Here is a 19,319-nt window from a genome sequence, read left to right as displayed (position 1 = left end):
GTTCACCTTGAAATTCTGTGTTGTCAAGGCCCCTGATGGCCTCCACCGCATCCTCCGCCCGCTCCATGTGTACGAAGGCGTAATCTTTCACGATGTCACACTCGATGACTGGGCCATACTCCTCAAACTTGGCGCGAAGCTCCTGGTTGGTACACGTGGGACTGATGTTGCCCACGTGCAGCTTGGTGGAGGCCTTGCTCTTGTTCTTGCTGGCCTCCACGTTGATGTTCACCCCATGCAGCTTGTAGTGGTGCAGGTTGCGGATGGCATCCTCGGCCGCCGTCTTGTCCTCTATGTGCACAAAGCCGTAGTTCTTAATGATGTCACATTCCAGCACCTTCCCATACTGCTCGAAGAGGGAGCGGATCTCCTGCTCTGTGGCCTCCCGGGGCAGGTTTCCGATGAACAGCTTCACCATCCTGACGAGAGCCTGGGAGAGAAGAAACAAGATTTCCAAAAGTTAGGGGCGGAGTGGGGAATTCCAGTGCACTGCATTTTGGCTTAACCCTCCAGAGTTCTTGGCACCTTCAAGATTCAAGGCCCTCACGTGAGCGTTCGTTATTTTTTTATTTTATTTTTTTTTTTTTTAGTAGAGGGGAAAGCTCCGTATTTTAGGGGTGGTGTGAGATGTGACACCCAAACGGGAGGTAGGGGGTCAGCATGCATGGTACAGTCGATCATCTCCGTGAAACGAGAAGCACTGAAATAAGAAGGTTGGCTGTTTTAGGTCTCAAAATACTGTTTTTGGGGGGCAGTAAAGAGAAGAGCTCAAGAAAGGGACAAGAGGCATGTATCTTGAGTGACCCTGGTAACGAGGTTTTGGAGGGAAATCTGTGCACCTCTCCTCCGGGCGGTATTACCTTCAAACATACTCTAAGAATAAAAAGGCTTCCTTGGCCTCAATCTAGGACTCCCCCAGCGAACCAACCCCCAGTTCTTTTCGCCCCAACAAAGACTCGACCCGACCCCTGCCCCGCCCCCTCCGGAGACCCGGCCCCGCCTCCTCCCGTTGTCTCCCCCGGAACCTCCCGCAGTAAGAGAAACCCAAGCCTTGGTCAGGCCCCGCTCGCCAGAGGCCCAGCCCGGCCCACCCTCGGGCTCCCCACACACCCACAAGACCCCCTCGCACCTCCGGGTGGCGGCGGCGGTGGCGGCGGCTCCAGCGTCAGAGAGAACCCTACAAAATGGCGACGGCCGCTCGAGCCTCGGCGCGACCGGGCCCTTTCTCGCGCGCCAGCTTACGCACGCGCGAGTTCGCTCTGCCGCCTTCCCCTCCCCCTCGCGGGAGCCGGGCGACCAATCCCGCAGCCGCATACAAACGGCTGCCCCAGGCTAGGCTCCTAGCCGCCCCGACCCGGGGGCGGGGCCAGCTGGTGATGTCGCTGCGGACTGGAGGTCAGTCCACCCCCCAGCCCCGACTCGCCAATCAGCACCTCGAGAGCGGGGTTCGGGGGAGGGTCGGCGCGCAAGCGTCGGAAGGGCCCCGGACGCAACCATTGCTTTGGTGTAATCAGAAGCGTCGGGTGTTGCTAGCCATCACAATGGATCATGCTATTGGGCCAGTGGGGGAGGGGGCGGGTAGCTGATGACAAAGGGTTATCTCACTGGGTCCTCCAAACGGGGTTTTCTTAGCGAGCTGGCCAACCTCCTTGGTAGTTTGGGATAACATTTTAGAAACAAGGAAGCGTCACATTTTAAGCAAACGTAGTCAATTTTTGTAGAGCTTTAACTGTAACTTAGCTTTTTTCATTGCAAACATGTTATCCAATGTGAAAAAAGAGAACCAAAGATGGCAGAGCTGGGGTGGCTCTAAGAGGCGTTGTTATCCAGGCTACGTTTATCAGTCACGGTTTGTTTGCTCATGTATATATGTGGGCTGGTTTTCTTTCCCTAGGTAGAATATTAGCTCTGATCGTGCGTCCTTCACGGTCCCTGGTCCGTGGTGAACACTCCAAAAGACTACTTGGTGCAAAGGCTCATCCCTTGTTTGGACGGAGGGAAGGGGTGAGAAAGGGTCTCCCAAGTCCACACCAACTGCTGGAGGTCTAGGCAACGGTGACTCCTCGGCACTTTCTAGCTTTCAAAATTCAGCTGTGGTCCAAGGGCACCTCCTGGTGGCAAAAGAGAAGCTATTAGCCGGATTATTCACTGTCATCCTTGAACAAAGAATAGACGTTTATAGAGATTGATGGACCCAGCTTATCTCTAAGTGGAGCATGCCAGCGTGGTTGTCAATCGCCATTCTTCATTGTGGAGGCTCCAAAGAAGCTTCTCTGATACCATCAGGCTCAAATTCCCGAGTACTCTCCTCCTCCCGAGCTACTTTGATAAGTTTCTTTCACGGAATTCTTTTTGTTTGTTTTTTGTTTGTTGTTTGTTTGTTTCTCGGGCCATTTCAGAAGAGGCACTGTCCTTCCAAATTTAATACAGCTCATGATTTCTCCCACTGCATTCTATCTACCTCTGCCCTTCCGTCCTCTCGTCATTTCCAGTTTCTCTCTACACTCATTTTTTGTTTAGAGAGAATGCGAATGCTCTAGGGAGGGGCCGAGAGAGGAGGAGAGAATCCCAAGCAGGCTCCGCGCTGTCACTACAGAGCCTGAACCCACAAAATCGGAGATCATGACCTGAGCCAAAACCAAGAATCGGACACTCAACCGAGCCCCCTAGGTGCCCCAACACTAAGACTTGTAAAACATATATAGGGACCTCCTCACCCATTTATGAAATAGCTTTTACTCATCTTCACTATTAATGTTTTCTATCTTGGTTTCCTTCCCTGTGTTCCAGGCCAGATTTATTTTCAAATGTAGAGGCTAAACCTACTATCGCCCACCTTTGACTGCTGCATTTTGGGTTCTGTCCACCTTTTCAATTTCCCCAAATTTCCTGAGGTCACCAAAACTGTCTTAATAACACTTTTCATTCTTCTGAAGTTTTCATTTCATTCACCATCCTTTTCTTCCCTGTGTTTTGATATTGTGCCATCTCCCTACCCTCATCTATTTCTCTACTCTTATTTGTTACGTTTTATCCCAGTTCCCTTTCCCTCACAGGCAATGATTCTAATGAGTTTAATGTGTGTGTTATTTTGTTTGTGTTTTTAGGAGACATGTCTTTTTAGCGAGCGTTTGCTTTTTCCACGTTAAGAAATGTTTTGTTGTGGAAATTTTCGAAAAGGCATAGAGACAGGATATTATGACCAACTCCTATGGACCCTTTACCCAGCTTTGACAATTAATCAACATTCTGCTTATCTGTCCCTTGTACTTGTGTGTGTGTGTGTGTGTGTGTGTGTGTGTGTGTGTGTGTGTGTCTGGAGTTTTTAAAAGCAACCCTGAAATGTAATGTCATTTTGCCTATAAGGAGGACTTCACTATCTACCTCTAAATAAGACATCAGCACTATGCTAATATTATCTAATCTTTATATTAAAAATTTCCCTAGATTGTTGCAAATATGTCTTTTTGAAGTTGGGTTCTTCTAATGTGGATCTAAACAAGGTCCATCCATTACATATTTGGGTAAATTATGCAAATGTTTTAGGCAAATTGTGTCACGTGGCTCATTGTGTTAGTTTTCCGCTAAGCCCCCGTGTTGCTGTGTGCTATCTAACCACTGTGTAATACTCCCTAGTGCGCAACCACATTTTACCTCTCCATCTCTACATTTAGGACATTCAGGTTGCCTCCAGCTCCCCACCATGATAAACAAGGTTACAATTAACATCATTATGTTAATTATGTGTGCCCTAATGGATCTCTGTAAGAATTTGAGGCGATATAAACCCAGGGTGGAATTGCTAGTTGCTGGGTCCTAGGGTATTCCTGGAACTCACTTGTCTTAAGTAGTACTAAGTTGTTCTGTGGAGAAACTAACCCCGTTTACCCTCCCACCTGCGGCACTTGAGGGGCCCTGTGTATCAACAGCTCTGCCAATGTTGGATATTATCCCATTTTCTAATTTTTACCAGTATAATAGGTGTAAAGTGATATATTACTGTTGCCTTAATTTGTATTTCTCTGATTACTAATGATTTTAAGGATCTCTTCTTGTTAAGTTTTTTTGGGTTTGCGCTGCTGTAAATTTCCTGTTCATATCTTTTGCCCATCTTACTTAGTGGTTGTAATCTCCTCTTTGTTGTTGATTTGCAGGATTTTCTTGTGTATTCTAGATATTAATCTCTTACTGGTTTCAAATATTTTGTCATTCTACTAAGTTATCATCCATGGTGTCCTTTATTGAACAGAAATTCTTAATTTTTTATGGAATCCAATTGATTTTTGTCTTAAAGTTTATGTTTTTTAAGTGTTTATATTTGAGAAACCAAGTATGAGCAGGAGAAGGGCAGAGAGAGAAGGAGACACAGAATCTGAAGCAGGCTTAGAGCCTGATGCAGGGCTCGAACCCACGAACTGAACCGAAGTTGGCTACTTAACCGACTGAGCCACCCAGGTGCCCCAAAGTTTGTGATTTTGAACTTCTGTATAAGAAGTCCTTTTCTTCCCCCTGGAGTCACAAATATATTCTTCTACCTTTTGCTCTATTAATAGTAATATTTGTCCTTTTCACATTTAGGTCTGTAGTCAATTTAAAACAGTGCGATCCAGGGGCAGCCTGGCTGGCCAGTCAGTGCAGCATGAGACTCTTGATCTCAGAGTTGTGAGTTCAAGCCCCACATTGGGTGGAGAGATTATTTAAAAATAAAAACTTAAAAAACAAACAGGTGCGCCTGGGTGGTTCAGTCTTTTGAGCATCTGACTCTTGATTTTGGCTCAGGTCATGATCTCACAGTTTGCAGAATCAAATCTGTGCCGATAGTATGAAGCCTGCTTGGGATCCTCTCTCTTCCTCTCTTTGCCCCTCTCCCCCCCAAAATAAGTAAATAAATTAAAAAACAAACAAACAAAAAGCAGTGTCATCCAAACAGAAATATGTCAGCCATCAATGTGATTTAAAATATTCTAGTAATGACATTTAAAAAGTAAAATGAAATCATTTAAGTCCCGTTTAATGCTTTTGAAACCTAATAAAGCTAAAATATTTCAACATATAATCAATATAAAAAGTATTAATGAAATATTAAATTTTTTTCCCTCTCTTCCGGTTTTGAAACTTGTGAGCATTTTACACTTACACCACATCTCAGTTCGAACTAGCCACATTTCAAGTGCTGGGTAGCCACATGTGGCTCATGGCTACTGTCTTGGACAGCACAGATCTAGAGTTCAGCCTTGGAAGTGGCGTTCAGTAAGAAGACAAATACATTTTTCTCAAGCCATTTTTATCTGCCCATATTCCCCATGACTGTGGTGCCTGCACTTGCTGCAGTTTTGTGCCCCAACCTGCCTTGTATCCCCTCACTCTCCATTTCATTCTCTTTCTGGAACTTTCCTTGCATTACTTTCCTAAGGGACCTCTCAAGACTTACTTCCGAACCTTATGCTTATCCTCTTCTCTGTGCTGTTCTGAAGGATTCATGTCCTCGGGCAGCTTCGGCTGCCCCCTAGACGCTCAGACCACATCTCCATTACGTCCCCTTTCACAGTGACCGCATCCTGCAAGACCGCTGTGCTTGGCTGCCCTATTTACCTTCACATTTTACATGTTAAAATGTTCATTTCTTCATTAATTTCTCATTTCTTCATTAATTTCTCACTCCCATATACATTTCCGTCTAAAATTTCCCATTACTGTTCCCCCTCTTAATTCCCAGTCTTGCCACGTTGGAGTGTAAATGCCCGGATTCCCTGAGCGCTCCACAGTGTATGTCTTTTTCTTCCTTCCTACAGTGGAGATTTTACAGTTGTACCCGAAGAACAAGAGTAGGTCGTATTGATGTAGTCCCACGACAGAGTGTGTGGTTACATTTATCCAACACGCTTACTGTGGAATACTTCTGAATCTGCTTTTCTTTCGAGAAAGGGAGAATTATTCTGTGAGCTGGCTGGCCTACCAGAGCTCATGTCTGGAGACCATTCTGGGGCTGCGTGGTGCTAGGCCTGGGCCTGCACACACCTGACTCTGTGTCATGGCTGATGATGGGCAGGGGTCCACCCAGCCAGGGCCGTTGGCCAATCATGTTAAAGATCGAGCTGCTCAGTGGAGGGGGATGGGGGAATGGGTGAAACAGGTGGTGAGGGTTAAGGAATGCATTTGTCGTGATGAGCGCTGGGTAAGTGTGGAATCACTATGGTGTACACCTGAAAGTAATATAACCCTGTATGTTAACTATACTGGGATTTTAAATTAAAACAAATTAAAGATAGGGCTGCTTCTCTGGAAAGATCTCTGAGCCCCCAAAAGAAATGATTATGTATTTATGGGAAAAATGAAAGAACAAAGCTTTTCCTGCAGGAGGTCACTGAGGCAATGCTATTGCCAGAAACTTCCAATTGCCAAGCCAAAGACAAGGGACAAAGCTGCCTGCTTTTTTTTTTTTTAATATATATACTTCACCAGATCTAGAATATCTTCTGTTGTTTGTGTGTGTATTTACACGCTTTGGATGTACCTTGTGGCTTCCCGGGGTGATGTCATCCTATCGGCCAGTGGATTGGGAATTTGCCACTTATCTGAGCCCTGTCTGAGCGCCCTTGATCCTCTCCACTGGGGCAGAGAGAGAAGACGGGGTCTGTAGTCACCCCCTCCGCGCTCCGCTCTCCACGGGGCTGAGCAGTGGTGGAGACTTGCTTGTGGCGATTCAGTCTTTCATTTTTGAAAACAGTTGAGTCACGAGTAGAGAGAGTTGCGCGCTGGGGACTAGTCGTTCACTGCCGTTAACATCGACAGTGCTGACCCGCGGTGAACTTCTTTGGTCTAAAACTGAGGCTAGTCATCAGTCAGCCCGCTATCAGGGGGAAATGAGGCCAAAGTAGGGTGGCTCTCAGAACAATGTGGTTCTTGGAGGGCTTGGAGGCTGGAGGCACTGCGGAGACCTGACACCCAGGAGACCAGAGCCAAAGGCAAGAACGTGGGCACGGGCAGGGGGCTTGTGGTCAGGAAAGCAAAGACACCCAGAAGCAGTAAGAGAAGCTGAGCTGTTTAATCACCTCCTTGGCCAGACTCAAGGCTGTGGTTGCCCCTGAACAACTCACACCTGGAAGCCATCGAGCGGCGCTGCAGACAGAGTAGCCACTCGAGTCAGAGGACCAGTTAGGATGGGAAGGGGGAGGAGCTTCGGCATCTCTGACTCGGTCATCTGGCGATCTTGCCCCCAGGTCCTGCTTCAGCTCTGAGAGGTTCCTGGCTGGTCCCCAGGGGCAAGGAACCGAGGGGCATGCCCTAGCTGTGGTGGGAGAATGACCTGAGGCGGGGGCAGCCATTCCCCACATGGCCTATGTAGAGGGTGCAGGCCTGTCCACACCCGAGTCGGGGTAGAGGCATTGGGCTGGAGGGAGACGGAAGGTGGGAGGAAAGTGGAATTGGGGATTGCCTGGGTCCCACCACCAGTCTGGAATTAAATAGCAGAAGAGGGGCGTTGCCCTTGGGAACACTGGCTTGTCCCCCCCCACTTCACCTCCCAACAGTTCCTGGTGATGGGGTTGACCTTGGCAACAGACCCTAGCAGCAGGCAGTTGTCCTGACAAGAGGGTGGTCCCTGTGGACAGTCCCTGGCAGTTTCCTGAATAGAGGGAAGAAGCTGGCCTGGGAGTCTCGCCCCCAACTACTTGCTCTTCTTGAAGAAGCTGAAGCGTTTCTCTCTCTCTCGTTCTCTGCCATCCTTGCTGCGAAGCACAACAGGCCCCTCGGCCCCGACCGGTGACACCGGGGGCATGGTCATGGCCCGAGTCATGCCCCGGGCGGCACTGGGCACCGCTGGCTCTTCGGGCTCTCCAGAGGCGGAGGACGCAGTTGCAATGGCTGCATTTACAACCCGCAGCCACGAGCTCATCTCTGCCTGCAGAGAGCACGGAAAGACAGGAGGTCAGTGTCAAGGTGGCTGGGCAGAAGCTGTGGCCCACAGATGCTAGGGAGCCCAAGAGGAGCAGACAAGAAAGGGAAGGGACTCTTTCATCTCACTGGAGAAAATGACCCCTTGAAGACGGGGAACAGGTTTTTGTGTGGCCTTCACAAACATCCAGGTGGCACGTTGTGTCCTATCTGATCACCAAGAGGGAGACACTCACGGAAAAAGAGAGGAGAGGGAAAAAAGGGGAGTCTACAACTGGAAGGTTCTGAGAATGGCCCAGAGTGAGAGACAACATGGGCTGAGAAGGGGCCAGCTCACCTCATCCTTGGCCTGGAATAAATACTCTTTTCCATCCTGTAAGCTGTTGGGAGAAAGAGAAACCTCAGGGCCGAGCTGAGAACCTGGGCCAGCCGCAGCAGTGCTGGCGCAGTCCCCGTGACCCTGAGAGCAGGCTGGAGGGCACGCGGCTGCAGCCCTGAACGCCGTGGCGCCCGCTCTGCACACCCTGCCCCTTCCCAGTGCTGTGCGAAAGCATGCCCTTCCTGTTCGGCTGCCGAGGGCCATGGTGAGCTCACTTGAATCCCAGGCTGTGCCTCCTGCGCTGGCTGCTTGCGGGCAGGCAGAGGCGGGACCCTGGAGGTCCCCGGATGCAGGCGTCTTTCAGATTTCCCACGCACGATCATGTTTTTGCTCAATATCGTCAGCAGGTGCTCCTGTGCCCCGAATATGACCAGAACCCCCTCCCGATCCCTCATCTCTGTCCCTAAACCAGCCCTGGAACTCTATTCCCTCCACTCCTGGCTTGTGGCTCCCCTTTACTTTGTATCCTCCCCCGCTTCAGCTCCCATCCTGAGGGCACTTGGCATTCATACCCCAGCTTGAAGACGTGTTTACGCTTTCGATAATCAAAGGCGACGCTGCCCTGGGCCCTGGCCAGGCTGACAGGCACTTCTCCGTGGTACGGCACTCCCGCGCCGGCTGCCTTTGCGTCCTTATAGAAGCCAAGGCTCCCCCGCCGCAGGACGCAGTACACATTTTGCCACGACCTGGGAGGGATGTGGGGAAGGTGACATGGTGAGACAGGTGACTGGTCTCTGTGGGGCCCAGAACCCTGGCTTGGGTGTCCACGGGCTTCCAGCGTCACTCCCGTCGTTGGGCCCCTCGTCTTTCCACACCCCTGACCATCACATCACGTGAGGCCCTGCTCTTCTGCTCTGGGCCGGAGAGGACCTCCTCCCACGCCGAACCTCTCCCCGCCTATTTGGAAGAGGTTCAAGGGAAGCCTCTTTCAGTTTTATTATTATTTTTTTAATGTTTATTTCTGAGAGAGAGAGAGAGACAAAGCATGAGGGAGGCAGGGGCAGAGAGAGGGAGACACAGAATCTGCATCAGGCTCCAGGCACAGAGCAGAAGCGGGGCTCAAACCCACAAACCATGAGTTCATGACCTGAGCTGAAGTTGGATGCTTCACCAGCTGAGCCCCTCAGGAACCCCTGGGGAAGCCTGTTTAGAAGGCAGGAGCCAGACAGGCCCCTGATGCTGTGTGGCCACAGGCCAATACCTGTTGGCAGCCTTCTTGCCAAAGCCCTCCATCTCCTGTTTGCGGCATAACATCCCTTCCATCTGTTCCTGGGCAGAGAGCTCTGGGCCGCGAGAGGGCAAAGTGGCAATCCTGGCTGGCTCGGATGACCTGCTCTGGGGCATCGCAGGAGGGGCTGGGCCTCGAGCCCGGGGCTGCTTCTCTCCCCGTGGCCCATTGGCCTCATCTCCTGTGCCAGAGCCCTGGGGGGAAAATGGATGATGGTGTGGGTGTCAAAGGATGAGATGGGAAATACCTAGCCTGCATGTCATGAAGCTTGAAGTCCAAGAGCTGGTCTTCCCGCCCCCATGTTTCCTCTGGGCATCTGTCTTCTCCGATCCCCAGGATCCCCACCGCCTGGCTCACACTCCTCTTCACCCCTTCATCTCCCAGTTCCTAACACCCACACCTCTGGGAGAAACTCACAGGTCCTTCTGGGAAGCTGCCTTGCTCCAGTCTCTGCTGTTCCAACAGGGGCTACAAGGACAAGAAGCTGTAAGAGGATGTGCAAGATGGGGAGCAAAGATTCTGATGGGGGCACACCAGGCAGCGGGGGTCACCTGAGGGGACTCTGTATCTGTGCAGACCCCGTTGACGCTGGCCTGCTGTGCCGACGCTGGCGGCCGGGGGCGGGTTCTGGAACAGCAGAAGGGGACAGAGAGTGTTAAGTCCTTGGATTGCTCAGCCTCAGCCTCATTCTCTGTCCCTAAGGGTCCCAGCTCTCACCCATCCCTGGTGGCATCGGGAGCTGCCTGGCTGTCCACCAGATCCCCTTCAGTCACACTGGCTCTGGGCTCTGGGGCAGGGGGCCGTTTCCTCCGTTCCTCCTCCTCCCTCTTTCTTTTCCGCTCCTTCTCCTGCTCTTCCAGCTGTCAAAACATTCTGGGGTCAGAGCATAGAAGATCGCACTCAAGAGGACCAGGGAGGGCACTGGGGAAAGCTGAAATGCCTCAGCTCTAGCCTGATGTAGCAGAAGAGACAGAAAACAGAATTCCAAAACAAGGTGAGAATTAGAAGCAATGGGGGAGATGGTTGTCCATGTGTCACCGGGGGGACCGAGGGCTCCTGGAGCCAGGGTACAATAGGCACCGTTGGGTCACATCCAGGACACACTGGCGCAGTGGGAAGGGAAGACATCACGCAGGAGAGCGTGCAGGCCTGGGCAGCAGGAGGGGACGGTCAGTCCTCACCGCGGTGAGCTTCTCCAGTGCGCTGAACCGTTCCTCCCAGGCCACCGCGGATTTCTGGAAGGCCTCGTGCCGCTTGATGAGGCTCTCGACTTCATCGACCGTGCAGCCCAGCTCAGCACTTCTCACCAGTGGCTCTTGGCTGCACAGCCAGGCCTCCGCCATACCCGCATCTCTCCCAAACACGAGCACCTCCAAAACTGCAGGGGTTGGGGGTCAGGGGGAGGTGGCAGGTCAGAGGTCCAGCAGGGCACTGTCACCACAGCCCTTCAACAACAGGGACACAGAGGAAGCTGCTGCCCCAGAGCAGGAGCACAGGGCAGAACCAGACAGTGCCAAGGGCGGGCACCTTGAATTCCATACCCAGGCCTCTTGGTCTTACCTACTCTGGAAACTACCATGTACAAGACCCCCAGCCCCTGCTCCCAGGGCCTGGTGCCCTCGGTCAGTTCCCAGGTGCCCACGGCGGCTCACCGAGCTGGAGCCAGTCCATCTTCTCCTGCCACTTGTCTGCTGTCTCCTGGCGCCGTGCCTGCAGCTGAGACAGCTTCTCTGAGATCTGGGGGACAGAGACGTGAGTTAGCACCCAGTGGGACCTTTCCGGGGTCCCTGGAACTCCCACAGGGAACTAGAGAGTTCTGATTTCAGGAGGCACACCGTTCCGGGGGCAAGTTGGAATGGGGAAATCCTGGGCAGCACTGGGGCGGGGGGGTCTCTGTGGTGGAAGAACGAGAGGAACGAGGAAGACTCGGAGGAGAGACCGGCAGTGAGGCCTCCCCTGTGAGGATTGGCTGCGCCCACACCTCGCCCACCTCATCGGCTGCGTAGTGGCTCCTGGCCAGCAGCCCCTGCCCCATGTCGATGCAAGAGGAGAAGCGGTCGGCCCTGGCCTCTATCTCTGCCTTGATGCCCTGGTGGTTCTTGATGACCAAGTCTGCAGAAGACACATCCCTGGGGGGTACAGAGACCACATTACCGCTGCCCATGACTGTATCCCAGCCCCCGGTCCGCAACCCCCGGAGGCTGTGGGGCACCATGGGCCTCACCGGGGCCGTTCCTGGGCATCCATCTGCAGGTTCACCCCATCCATCCACAGCATCAGCTCCCGGACAGCCTTGAAGAAGCGGAACTTGTCCGTGGTGTCCAGGAGCAGCTGGCGGCGGGCAGCAGAGTTTCCCTGAAGCTGGGTCCAGGCCTCAGCCACTGCCTGCATGTGGCGGCCGATCTCCTCAGCTTTGTCTCCGGCATAGGCCTTCTGGAGCCGATGGCCATCATCCTGCACCTGCTGGACCTGTGGGCCCCCCCCCAGCTCAGAGTCAGGCAGAGCTGGGGGACTCCAGGAATAGGGGTCTCTCCAGTCCTGGTCTCTGTTCTCTACCTCCCATCCATTTTACCAGCCAGAGACGCAGGAGGCGGAGCAGAGTGTGGGGGCTGGGCAAGATGAAGGCCGGTGCCCAGAGTAAGCCCTGTCACACCCTGCCCTGCTGGGTCTCAACATGGGGTCTGGAGAGTCTGACAGGGGGAACCCTTTAACCGGACCACTGGCCAGTTGAGCTTCTGGAGGCCTGTCCAGTACATGAGGGGCCTCAGAGATTACTAGAATGAGATTTTCAGCCACGAATGGACTTGGGGAGTGGCTGCCTGGGTTTAAACAGTTGAAGGAAGGATCTATGCTTCTGTGGTGTAGGTCTAGCGCTCTAACCTGGGACGGACCAACAGGCAGATTTTAGTATGGTGTGAAGAATCCAGCCGTTGGGACCACCTGAAAATGTCACGCCCTCAGGACGGCTGGTCCTTGAACATGTGGATGTTGTGGCTACATAGGCCCTGGCCAGAGCAGTTTCCCTAAAACCACTCTACTTTCATCCATAAGTGTCCCTCCAAAGGATGCCATCCCCCCCCACCATTTCCCATGAAGTGTCCTCTGAGTCACCTCCCCCCTCCATCACCATGCTTGGGTCAGACCTGGGCGCTGAGGGCCTGGATGTCGTGCTCGAAGGCGCAGTGGCGGCGCTGCAGGGCCTCGGCTGCGTTGAGGTCACGGCCAGTCCCATCCGGAAGCTGCTGCTGCTTGTGCTGCACACGCGCCAGCGCTTGGCGCGCCCCGTGTAGGAAGCGCTGCAGCTCATGCGCCGCTGCCAGCACCTGACCCCGTGTGTCCAGAAGCTCGAGCAGGTCAGCCCAGGCCTCATTGAGACTGTCCTTCCACTCGGCCACGGTGGCCCGGGCAGCGTGGCCCCCAGCAATGAGCCCATTGGCCAGTGTGTTGGCGCTGTCCACGCGCTCCTGCCCGATGGTACTTGTGTCCCGGGAAAACTCTCGGAATTTGTCCCGGAGCATCTGGAGGAGGAAGCAGTTACGCGGACAGCGCTTTAACATGGGTAGTGGGCGAGCCTTCTTGCCCCAAAACCAAGAACCCACTTCTCTCCATGGGCCACAAGGGCCAAAACAGGTTTCTTCAGCAGGACAACTGGTTCCCATTTACCCTACAAGTGAGTGATGCCCCCAGCCTCCAGCGAAAGCATTAGGGGTGCTTGGAATCTTTGGCCTTCAGGCAAGGATACCCTAACTATGGTCCATGCATCTGCACCAATGCGGGAGCCAAATTCCCAAATAGTGTAGAGGACATTCCCTGTGCTGAGTTCTGTTGGAAAAGAAAGATCGGAAATTTCCTTTTTGCCCACATTTGCATGCAGCCCCATGAGCTCCTTTCTGCGCAGCCCTTCAAATGAGGTACCCACGGACAGTGTCTGCCCAGCCTGCTCTTGCGCCCCCTGCCGCTCGATGCTCGGCCAGGAGGAGGCACTGGTCCCAGGCGGGTCCTCCACCCCCAGCTGCTGGGTGCGGCGCAGGCCTGCACTCACAGTCACGTGCTCGTAGTCCTGGCCCAGCTCGTGGGAGGCGGCCACCACCTCACGCTCCTGGATCCACTGCTCCAGGTCGTCCAGCTCGCGGCGGAGCTGGCACAGCCTCAGGTGCTCGTGCAGGCGCTCCCGCCGCTCTCCCGCCAGCTCCTTTAGGCTGGCGTACAGCTTGTCCACCTGCGCTTGGCGGATGGATATTCGCGTGCTGCGGCACAGGGGAGGCAGGACTTAGGGCACAGTGCTCTGATCGCTGTTCTCTAGCGTCCAGTCCCTCCTGCCCCACCCCCTCACCACCTGCCAAGTCTCTGCTTGTCCAGCTTTCTAGAGAGTGCTGTATACACGTGGTATCGAAGGCTCCGCAGTCCCGGCACCACCCCGGAACCCGTCGCCCCCAGGTGCCAGTCTCCCTCTGTTCCCTGCTGTGTTCACCTCTCTGGGTGGTTGTGGTCAATCATGTCTTGGCTGCTGGCTGCCAGCTGGTGGATGGTCTGAGCGTAGTCGGCCAGGGCTTGCTCCAGCACCTGATGCTTCTTCACCTCCGCCTGGGCGCTGAGCTCGTCCTGGGAATGACAGTGGGCATCAGGGAGCAAGGCGCTGGGGAAGAGAGCGGCAGCCACACAGCCCGAGCTCTGTCGGCCTCTCACCTTGGCTTTCTCCTGGCCCATCATGTGTAGCTCCTGCTCGCCCATCCAGGCCTCTGCCTCGGCGGCATCTCGGTAGAACTGCTGGGCCCGCAGGGCCTCCTCCAGTCGCCTTCCTCGAAGCTCCAGCTCGTGGCTCAGGCGTTTCCACATCTCCTGCAGCTCAGCCAGCTCTGGGCCTGCAGCCGCTGCGCCCAGAGTGCGCTGCCGCTCCGTCAGGTCCGCAATCCGCGGCTCGTGGCCCTGTATCTCCTTCTGCAGGGTCTGTCCGCAGCAGAAGAGGACGTTCTGACATGAGCCCTGGCCACATCCCCCCTTCCACGGGCTCAACGGCCAGCCCCCTACTCTCAGCTTGCTTTCTTCCTGAGTCCTCCTCACGAGCCCCCTCTTCTGGCTCAAGAAGGGGATGGAGGGGCGCCTGGGTGGCTCAGTCGGTTAAGCATCTGACTTCGGCTCAGGGCATGATTTCATGGTTTGTGGGTTCCAGCCCTGCATTGGGCTCAATGCTGACAGCTCAGAGCCTGGAGCCTGCTTCAGATTCTGTGTCTCCCTCTCTGCCCCTCCCGCACTCACTCTGTCTCTCTCTCTCAAAATAAAATAAAGACATAATTAAAAGGAAAAAAAAGAAGGGGATGGTAACACCCTTTCAATCCACCTGATCTGCTACAAAGGGAACCCACCCTCCTTTGGGGAGAAGACGCCAAGCACTGAAGTCTAGAATGACACACAGAATTAGGGGGGAACCAGAGAAACCCAATTTTTTTTTTAAAGAAAAAATTAACTTCCAGTCTCAGAGGCTCTTGAGACCGTTTCTTTTGCCTTTAGCCTCGTCCTCACCTGGTTTTTCTTCATGAGAAGCTGGACACTGGGCAGGTCCTTGCCATGTTCCATGGAGCTAGCCATGGGCAGCCGCTCTGTCACCCACAACTGGATGAGAAAGAGGGTGTCAGCAGAGGTCCAGAGGGCAAAGTGAGAGCTGGGCTTGGGCGGTGGGCAGATCTGGGGAGATTTGCTAGGGCTCCTGGTGTGTGCATGCTGGGAATGGCCATCTCCGAGGCTGGGGCAGAGGGACCTAGAGGGCATCCCCCAAGAGTCCCTCGAGAGTCTGTTTTTGATGCCAAAGGGAAGAGAGGCTGGCATCTCCCCAGCATCCAGGAAGGAGACTAGGAAGCGAATGGCAGGGAGCACTTTGCCTTGATGATGATGCCCCCCCGCCCGGACCCCAGTGACTCACAATCTCATCCTCCACGTCCCGGTGGAACTGGTGCTGCTCGCGGGAGGCATGCAGGCGCCGGCAGCGCTCCCTCATGGGCTGGCACAGGGCCCGGAACTTCTCCTCCACGGCCCTCGATGTCCTCTCCACCTCCCCCGCACCCTGGTCCTCCTGGGCCAGCGCTGTCGCCTGGGCCTGGATGGCCTCCACCTCCTTCTCTCGCACAGCCATCTCCCGTTCCAGCATCTGCAGCCCGGGGAGGAAGGAGGTGTTGTCCTTCAAGCCCCGAGAAGACTCCAGTTTTCTTGTGGCCAATCAAGATTTTTTATCCCGGGGGTTCACCCTAGGGAGAGCATCTCCTCATGGCCTTGCTCAGTGGACCTCAAACTCTAACATACATTAAGCGTCTGGGGGTACGTGATAACGGGGCCAGTTGTCAGTTTATTGCTTCTCAGACCCAAGTTCACCTCAGTTCCAGGTTTCCTGTTTTGGGACATTGGGACTGAACCCTGTCAACAATTTTCCTTTGCCAGCGGGTGCAATGCTAGCCCTTGTCATTAGAGGGCGCTAGAGGAACAGCACAATGCAAGGAGGGGAAGGTGCAATTTATGATCCCCGTGTGCTTTTCTTCTTGCTCCTATAGCAAAGCTGCCTGTGGTGTGCAAGAAATCCAGTGGTATTCACCACCCTCCAGAAAATTTTGCTGGCATCCCAGCGGCAACTTTGTGCTGGCCAATGTTGGCCTGCCAGTGTTAGACCTGCCTGGTCCCAGGATACCCAAGCAAAGTTCTACAATATCTACCCTGTGGTCTTCAGGCCTCTCCAACAAGGTCTGAAACTCAGCTGTGGGGTGGGGAGGAAAGCATCTCACTCCTCCTTGGGTACCCCCTCCCCAGCACTAGAGGTAGTAGTTGCTCCCTACATTTGCTCTTTCTGTACTCTTTAGAGCAAGGATCAGCAAATCCGGCTCCCTGCCTGTTTTTGTAAATAAAGTTTTATTGGCACACAGCCACACTCATTATTTTACATATTGCCTATGGCCGCTTTCACTCTACAAGAACAGAGTTGAACAGTTATGAGAGAGACTATACGACCTACAAAGGCCAATATGTTACTGTCTGGCCCTTTATAGAAAAATGTTTTCGATTTTTCTCTACCTTTTGGTAGTTAAATCACCTTTTACTAAGTTTTTTACTGAAGTTTCATTGTTCATTGTTTACTTTTTTACTAAAGTTTCATTGTCCAAGTCAAAGCACGGTTTCTATCTTCTGACTTCACTCTGACTCATACGTGCTCCCAGAGATTCTGAGAGGGTGACCCACGGACATCGCTTTGAGAAGCACTGGTAGAGACGTGGTCTGCGAGGCCTGAGAATGACCTCCCAAATCTCAGGAGCCACGGACCCCCTCCTCCTCTCTGCTGCGGTCCCCCATCCCCGGCACAGGCCCGCAGAGCACCTGTTGCTTCTTGAGCAGAATGTTGACGCTGGTGAGGTCCTTGCCGTAGTCGTCAGAGTGCAGCTGGGCCTGCAGACTCTCCAGCCAGCTCTCCAGGGCAGAGCAGCTCTGGGCAAACAGCTCGGCTCGGTTGGCATCGAAGAGGCTACGGGCCTTGGCCTGGGTGGTGCTCTCCAGCCCATCCCAGCGCTGGTGCAGGTCCTCCAGCTTCTCGGACACCAGGGCCTTCAGCTCTGGCTTCTCGAGGGTCAGCTCCCGCCCTTCCTGGGTGGTGGGACAAGGAAGGTGTCAGTGTCTGAAGAAGATACTGCTGGGCACCTGGGTGGCTCAGTCGGTTGAGCATCTGGCTTTGGCCCAGGTCACAATCTCATGGTTTGTGAGTTGAAGCCTCACATCGGGCTCGCAGCTGTCGGCACGGAGCCTGCTCTGGATCCTCTGTCCTCCTCTTTCTCTCTCCCTCTCCTGCTTGGGCTTTCTATCTCAAAAATAAATAAACATTACCAAAAAAAAGAAAGAAAAAGAAATAGATACTGCCACCTTTACGGGCTGGTAGCAGATCAGGAACCTGAAGTGCAGGCAAGAATTCCAGGTCCTTGCATACTCTCCGTAACATGCTCTTCTCAAAGGTTTCAGACCGCTCCGAACCCCTCCAGCCCCGCTGCCGGGTACACCCTACTTGTTCAAGGTCCAGCTCAAACCTCATTTCAACTAAGAAGCCATGGAGACCTTTCCTCCTCTGGGCCCCCTCATGCTCGTCGCTTCTGGGGCTACGCCACACATGGTCTTGCATGTTTGCCATCTTCTACTGTTTTCAGTGAGTCACCCCCCGCCCCCCGACTTATGTAACCATGAGTCCCACTTGCTCTCCCCACTCCCAGCCTTTCTGCTCGAGGACTTTCGTTGCTGGGGACGTGGGGGAAGCATGGTCTCCTGACCTGCATGCAAGGCAGACCGGAAGTGCCCAAGAGTTACTGCCCGAGGAAGCAGCCCACAACCATAGACAGACAGGGAGCTAGTGGACAAAGACTCAGCATTCTCGCTCTTTGGTTGGGATAACGTGGACGCACGTTCTATGCTGTCTCCCACGGTGCCCCATCAGGACTGAGTGCCAGTGGCCCACTGGGGTGACTGGCACGGGAATGGGCCCATTATCAAATGCCTTTCCTTTTCCATCCCAGCACCCAACTCCACTACTGGTGTTTTGGCTGCTCATCTCCCATAAAGTGGCCTTCACTGGAAGCCTCGTTTCACGGTCTGCTTCTAGGAGAACACAGTCCAAGCCACTACCCTGCGGCCATCTTGTGCATGGCTGCCAGCATCAGAGCCTAGCACTGCTTGGGTAACTTTACAAACCTTCAGCACAACCCCCACTTCGACACACAGCCCTTACATGGAGTTCAAGGCTTTTCATGACCTGGCCTAGCAGGCTTTTCCCACCTTTTCTTCCATGGGGTCCCTTTACACATTCTGTGTTCCTGCCAGACTGTTTACCCCCTTGCTCCCATATAGGTACCCCACCTCTGCATCTCGGACTTCCTGTTTGCATGGTTTTCTCTACCTAGAAACGTTTTTCCTCCAGTGTCTCTGCTTGTCCAAATTCTACTCAGCCTTCGTGGACTGCCCCCAGAGGCTCCTGCCTCTAGGATTCCTGTACCTCCTTTGTCCTTGTGAACAAAACTTTATTGGCACACTCATCAGGCCCTCTCCTACTGTACTGGTTGTATTCTGCTCTGGATTTAATTTAGGTATTGGTGTATACATCTCATATCCTGGCTATCGTGTCATCCTTCAAGGGTGGAGCCTGTGATGGAACTGCCTGTGTCCCTTTCTCAGTGTCTAATACGATGCTTTGCATATAGTAGCAGCAAGTAATATTTGCTGACTAAATGGAAACACTGGATATGCACCGGTCTCCCCCTCTCTCCAGCCATCATGCCCTGAAGGGAAGGAAAGTGTCTTTTTATATATGCTGCAGTACCTAACAGAGTGCTGAGCAAACATATTGTTGCCCAGAAAAACTTGCTGAGTTGGAATAAAGTTTTACCTGTGCTCAGCTCTTGAGGAAGTGGTACCAAGTACCAAGTACCAGGAAGAACAAGACTCAAAAGCAAGGGTTGGCAAAAGGTGCTCTGCGGGCTCACTGTGGCCCACCACTTGTTTTTATAAATAAAGTTTTATTGAAACACAGTGACACTCAATCATTTATGTATTCTCTGGGGCTGCTTTTGCGCTGCACTGGTATAGCTGAGTAGTCACAGCAGAAACTGTGTGGCCCGCAAAGCTGAAAATATTTACCATCTGGCCCTTTGCAGAAGTTTGCTGACCCCTGCTGAAGAATGTCATTCTGCTCTAGACCCAGGGATAGTTACTGCGTTGACCCAAGGTGGCAGTTCAGCTCCCGTGCTACTAGTTTGTACTTTCGCATGGTTCTGGAGTCACCGTCTCATAGACTGAAGGCCTTTGTTC

The 19,319-nt window shown here is 53.3% G+C and overlaps 2 protein-coding genes across 6 annotated transcripts in view; both read right to left on the bottom strand.

Moving 5' to 3' along the window:
• LOC115271941 (RNA-binding protein 4B) overlaps positions 1-1,380 on the bottom strand; it is a 10,217-nt gene extending 8,837 nt beyond the window's left edge. For 3 of the 5 annotated variants that reach the window (XR_003900170.1, XR_003900169.1, XM_029914919.1), the window contains exons 1-2: positions 1,130-1,380; positions 194-430 (exon numbers count right to left, since the gene is read on the bottom strand). Coding sequence is in view for 3 of the 5 variants with exons in the window: in XM_029914919.1 (XP_029770779.1) it covers positions 194-418 (225 nt within the window). In the remaining 2 variants the exon portion in view is untranslated. Of the gene's footprint in view, positions 1-6; positions 431-1,129 lie in introns of all 5 variants that reach the window. The other 2 variants (XM_029914918.1, XM_029914917.1) reach the window with 2 other exon arrangements.
• A 5,645-nt stretch (positions 1,381-7,025) lies between these two features.
• Positions 7,026-19,319, bottom strand: part of SPTBN2 (spectrin beta, non-erythrocytic 2) — a 38,902-nt gene continuing 26,608 nt past the window's right edge. Inside the window, exons 20-37 of the mRNA XM_029914902.1 lie at positions 16,854-17,117; positions 15,418-15,642; positions 15,021-15,110; positions 14,187-14,447; positions 13,972-14,102; positions 13,543-13,747; positions 12,644-13,018; positions 11,725-11,969; positions 11,491-11,629; positions 11,153-11,237; positions 10,682-10,878; positions 10,218-10,360; positions 10,052-10,127; positions 9,918-9,968; positions 9,474-9,694; positions 8,785-8,958; positions 8,231-8,273; positions 7,026-7,900 (exon numbers count right to left, since the gene is read on the bottom strand). Of these exons, the coding sequence (XP_029770762.1) occupies positions 7,667-7,900; positions 8,231-8,273; positions 8,785-8,958; positions 9,474-9,694; positions 9,918-9,968; positions 10,052-10,127; positions 10,218-10,360; positions 10,682-10,878; positions 11,153-11,237; positions 11,491-11,629; positions 11,725-11,969; positions 12,644-13,018; positions 13,543-13,747; positions 13,972-14,102; positions 14,187-14,447; positions 15,021-15,110; positions 15,418-15,642; positions 16,854-17,117 (3,159 nt within the window). The 3' untranslated portion in view covers positions 7,026-7,666. The remainder of the gene's footprint in view (positions 7,901-8,230; positions 8,274-8,784; positions 8,959-9,473; positions 9,695-9,917; positions 9,969-10,051; positions 10,128-10,217; positions 10,361-10,681; positions 10,879-11,152; positions 11,238-11,490; positions 11,630-11,724; positions 11,970-12,643; positions 13,019-13,542; positions 13,748-13,971; positions 14,103-14,186; positions 14,448-15,020; positions 15,111-15,417; positions 15,643-16,853; positions 17,118-19,319) is intronic.

The sequence above is a fragment of the Suricata suricatta genome, chromosome 11 (assembly GCF_006229205.1).
Source record: "Suricata suricatta isolate VVHF042 chromosome 11, meerkat_22Aug2017_6uvM2_HiC, whole genome shotgun sequence".
Classification (NCBI taxonomy): Eukaryota; Metazoa; Chordata; class Mammalia; order Carnivora; family Herpestidae; genus Suricata; species Suricata suricatta.
The sequence above is the reverse complement of the archived record's forward strand: the minus strand, read 5'-3'. Positions and strand labels throughout refer to the sequence as shown.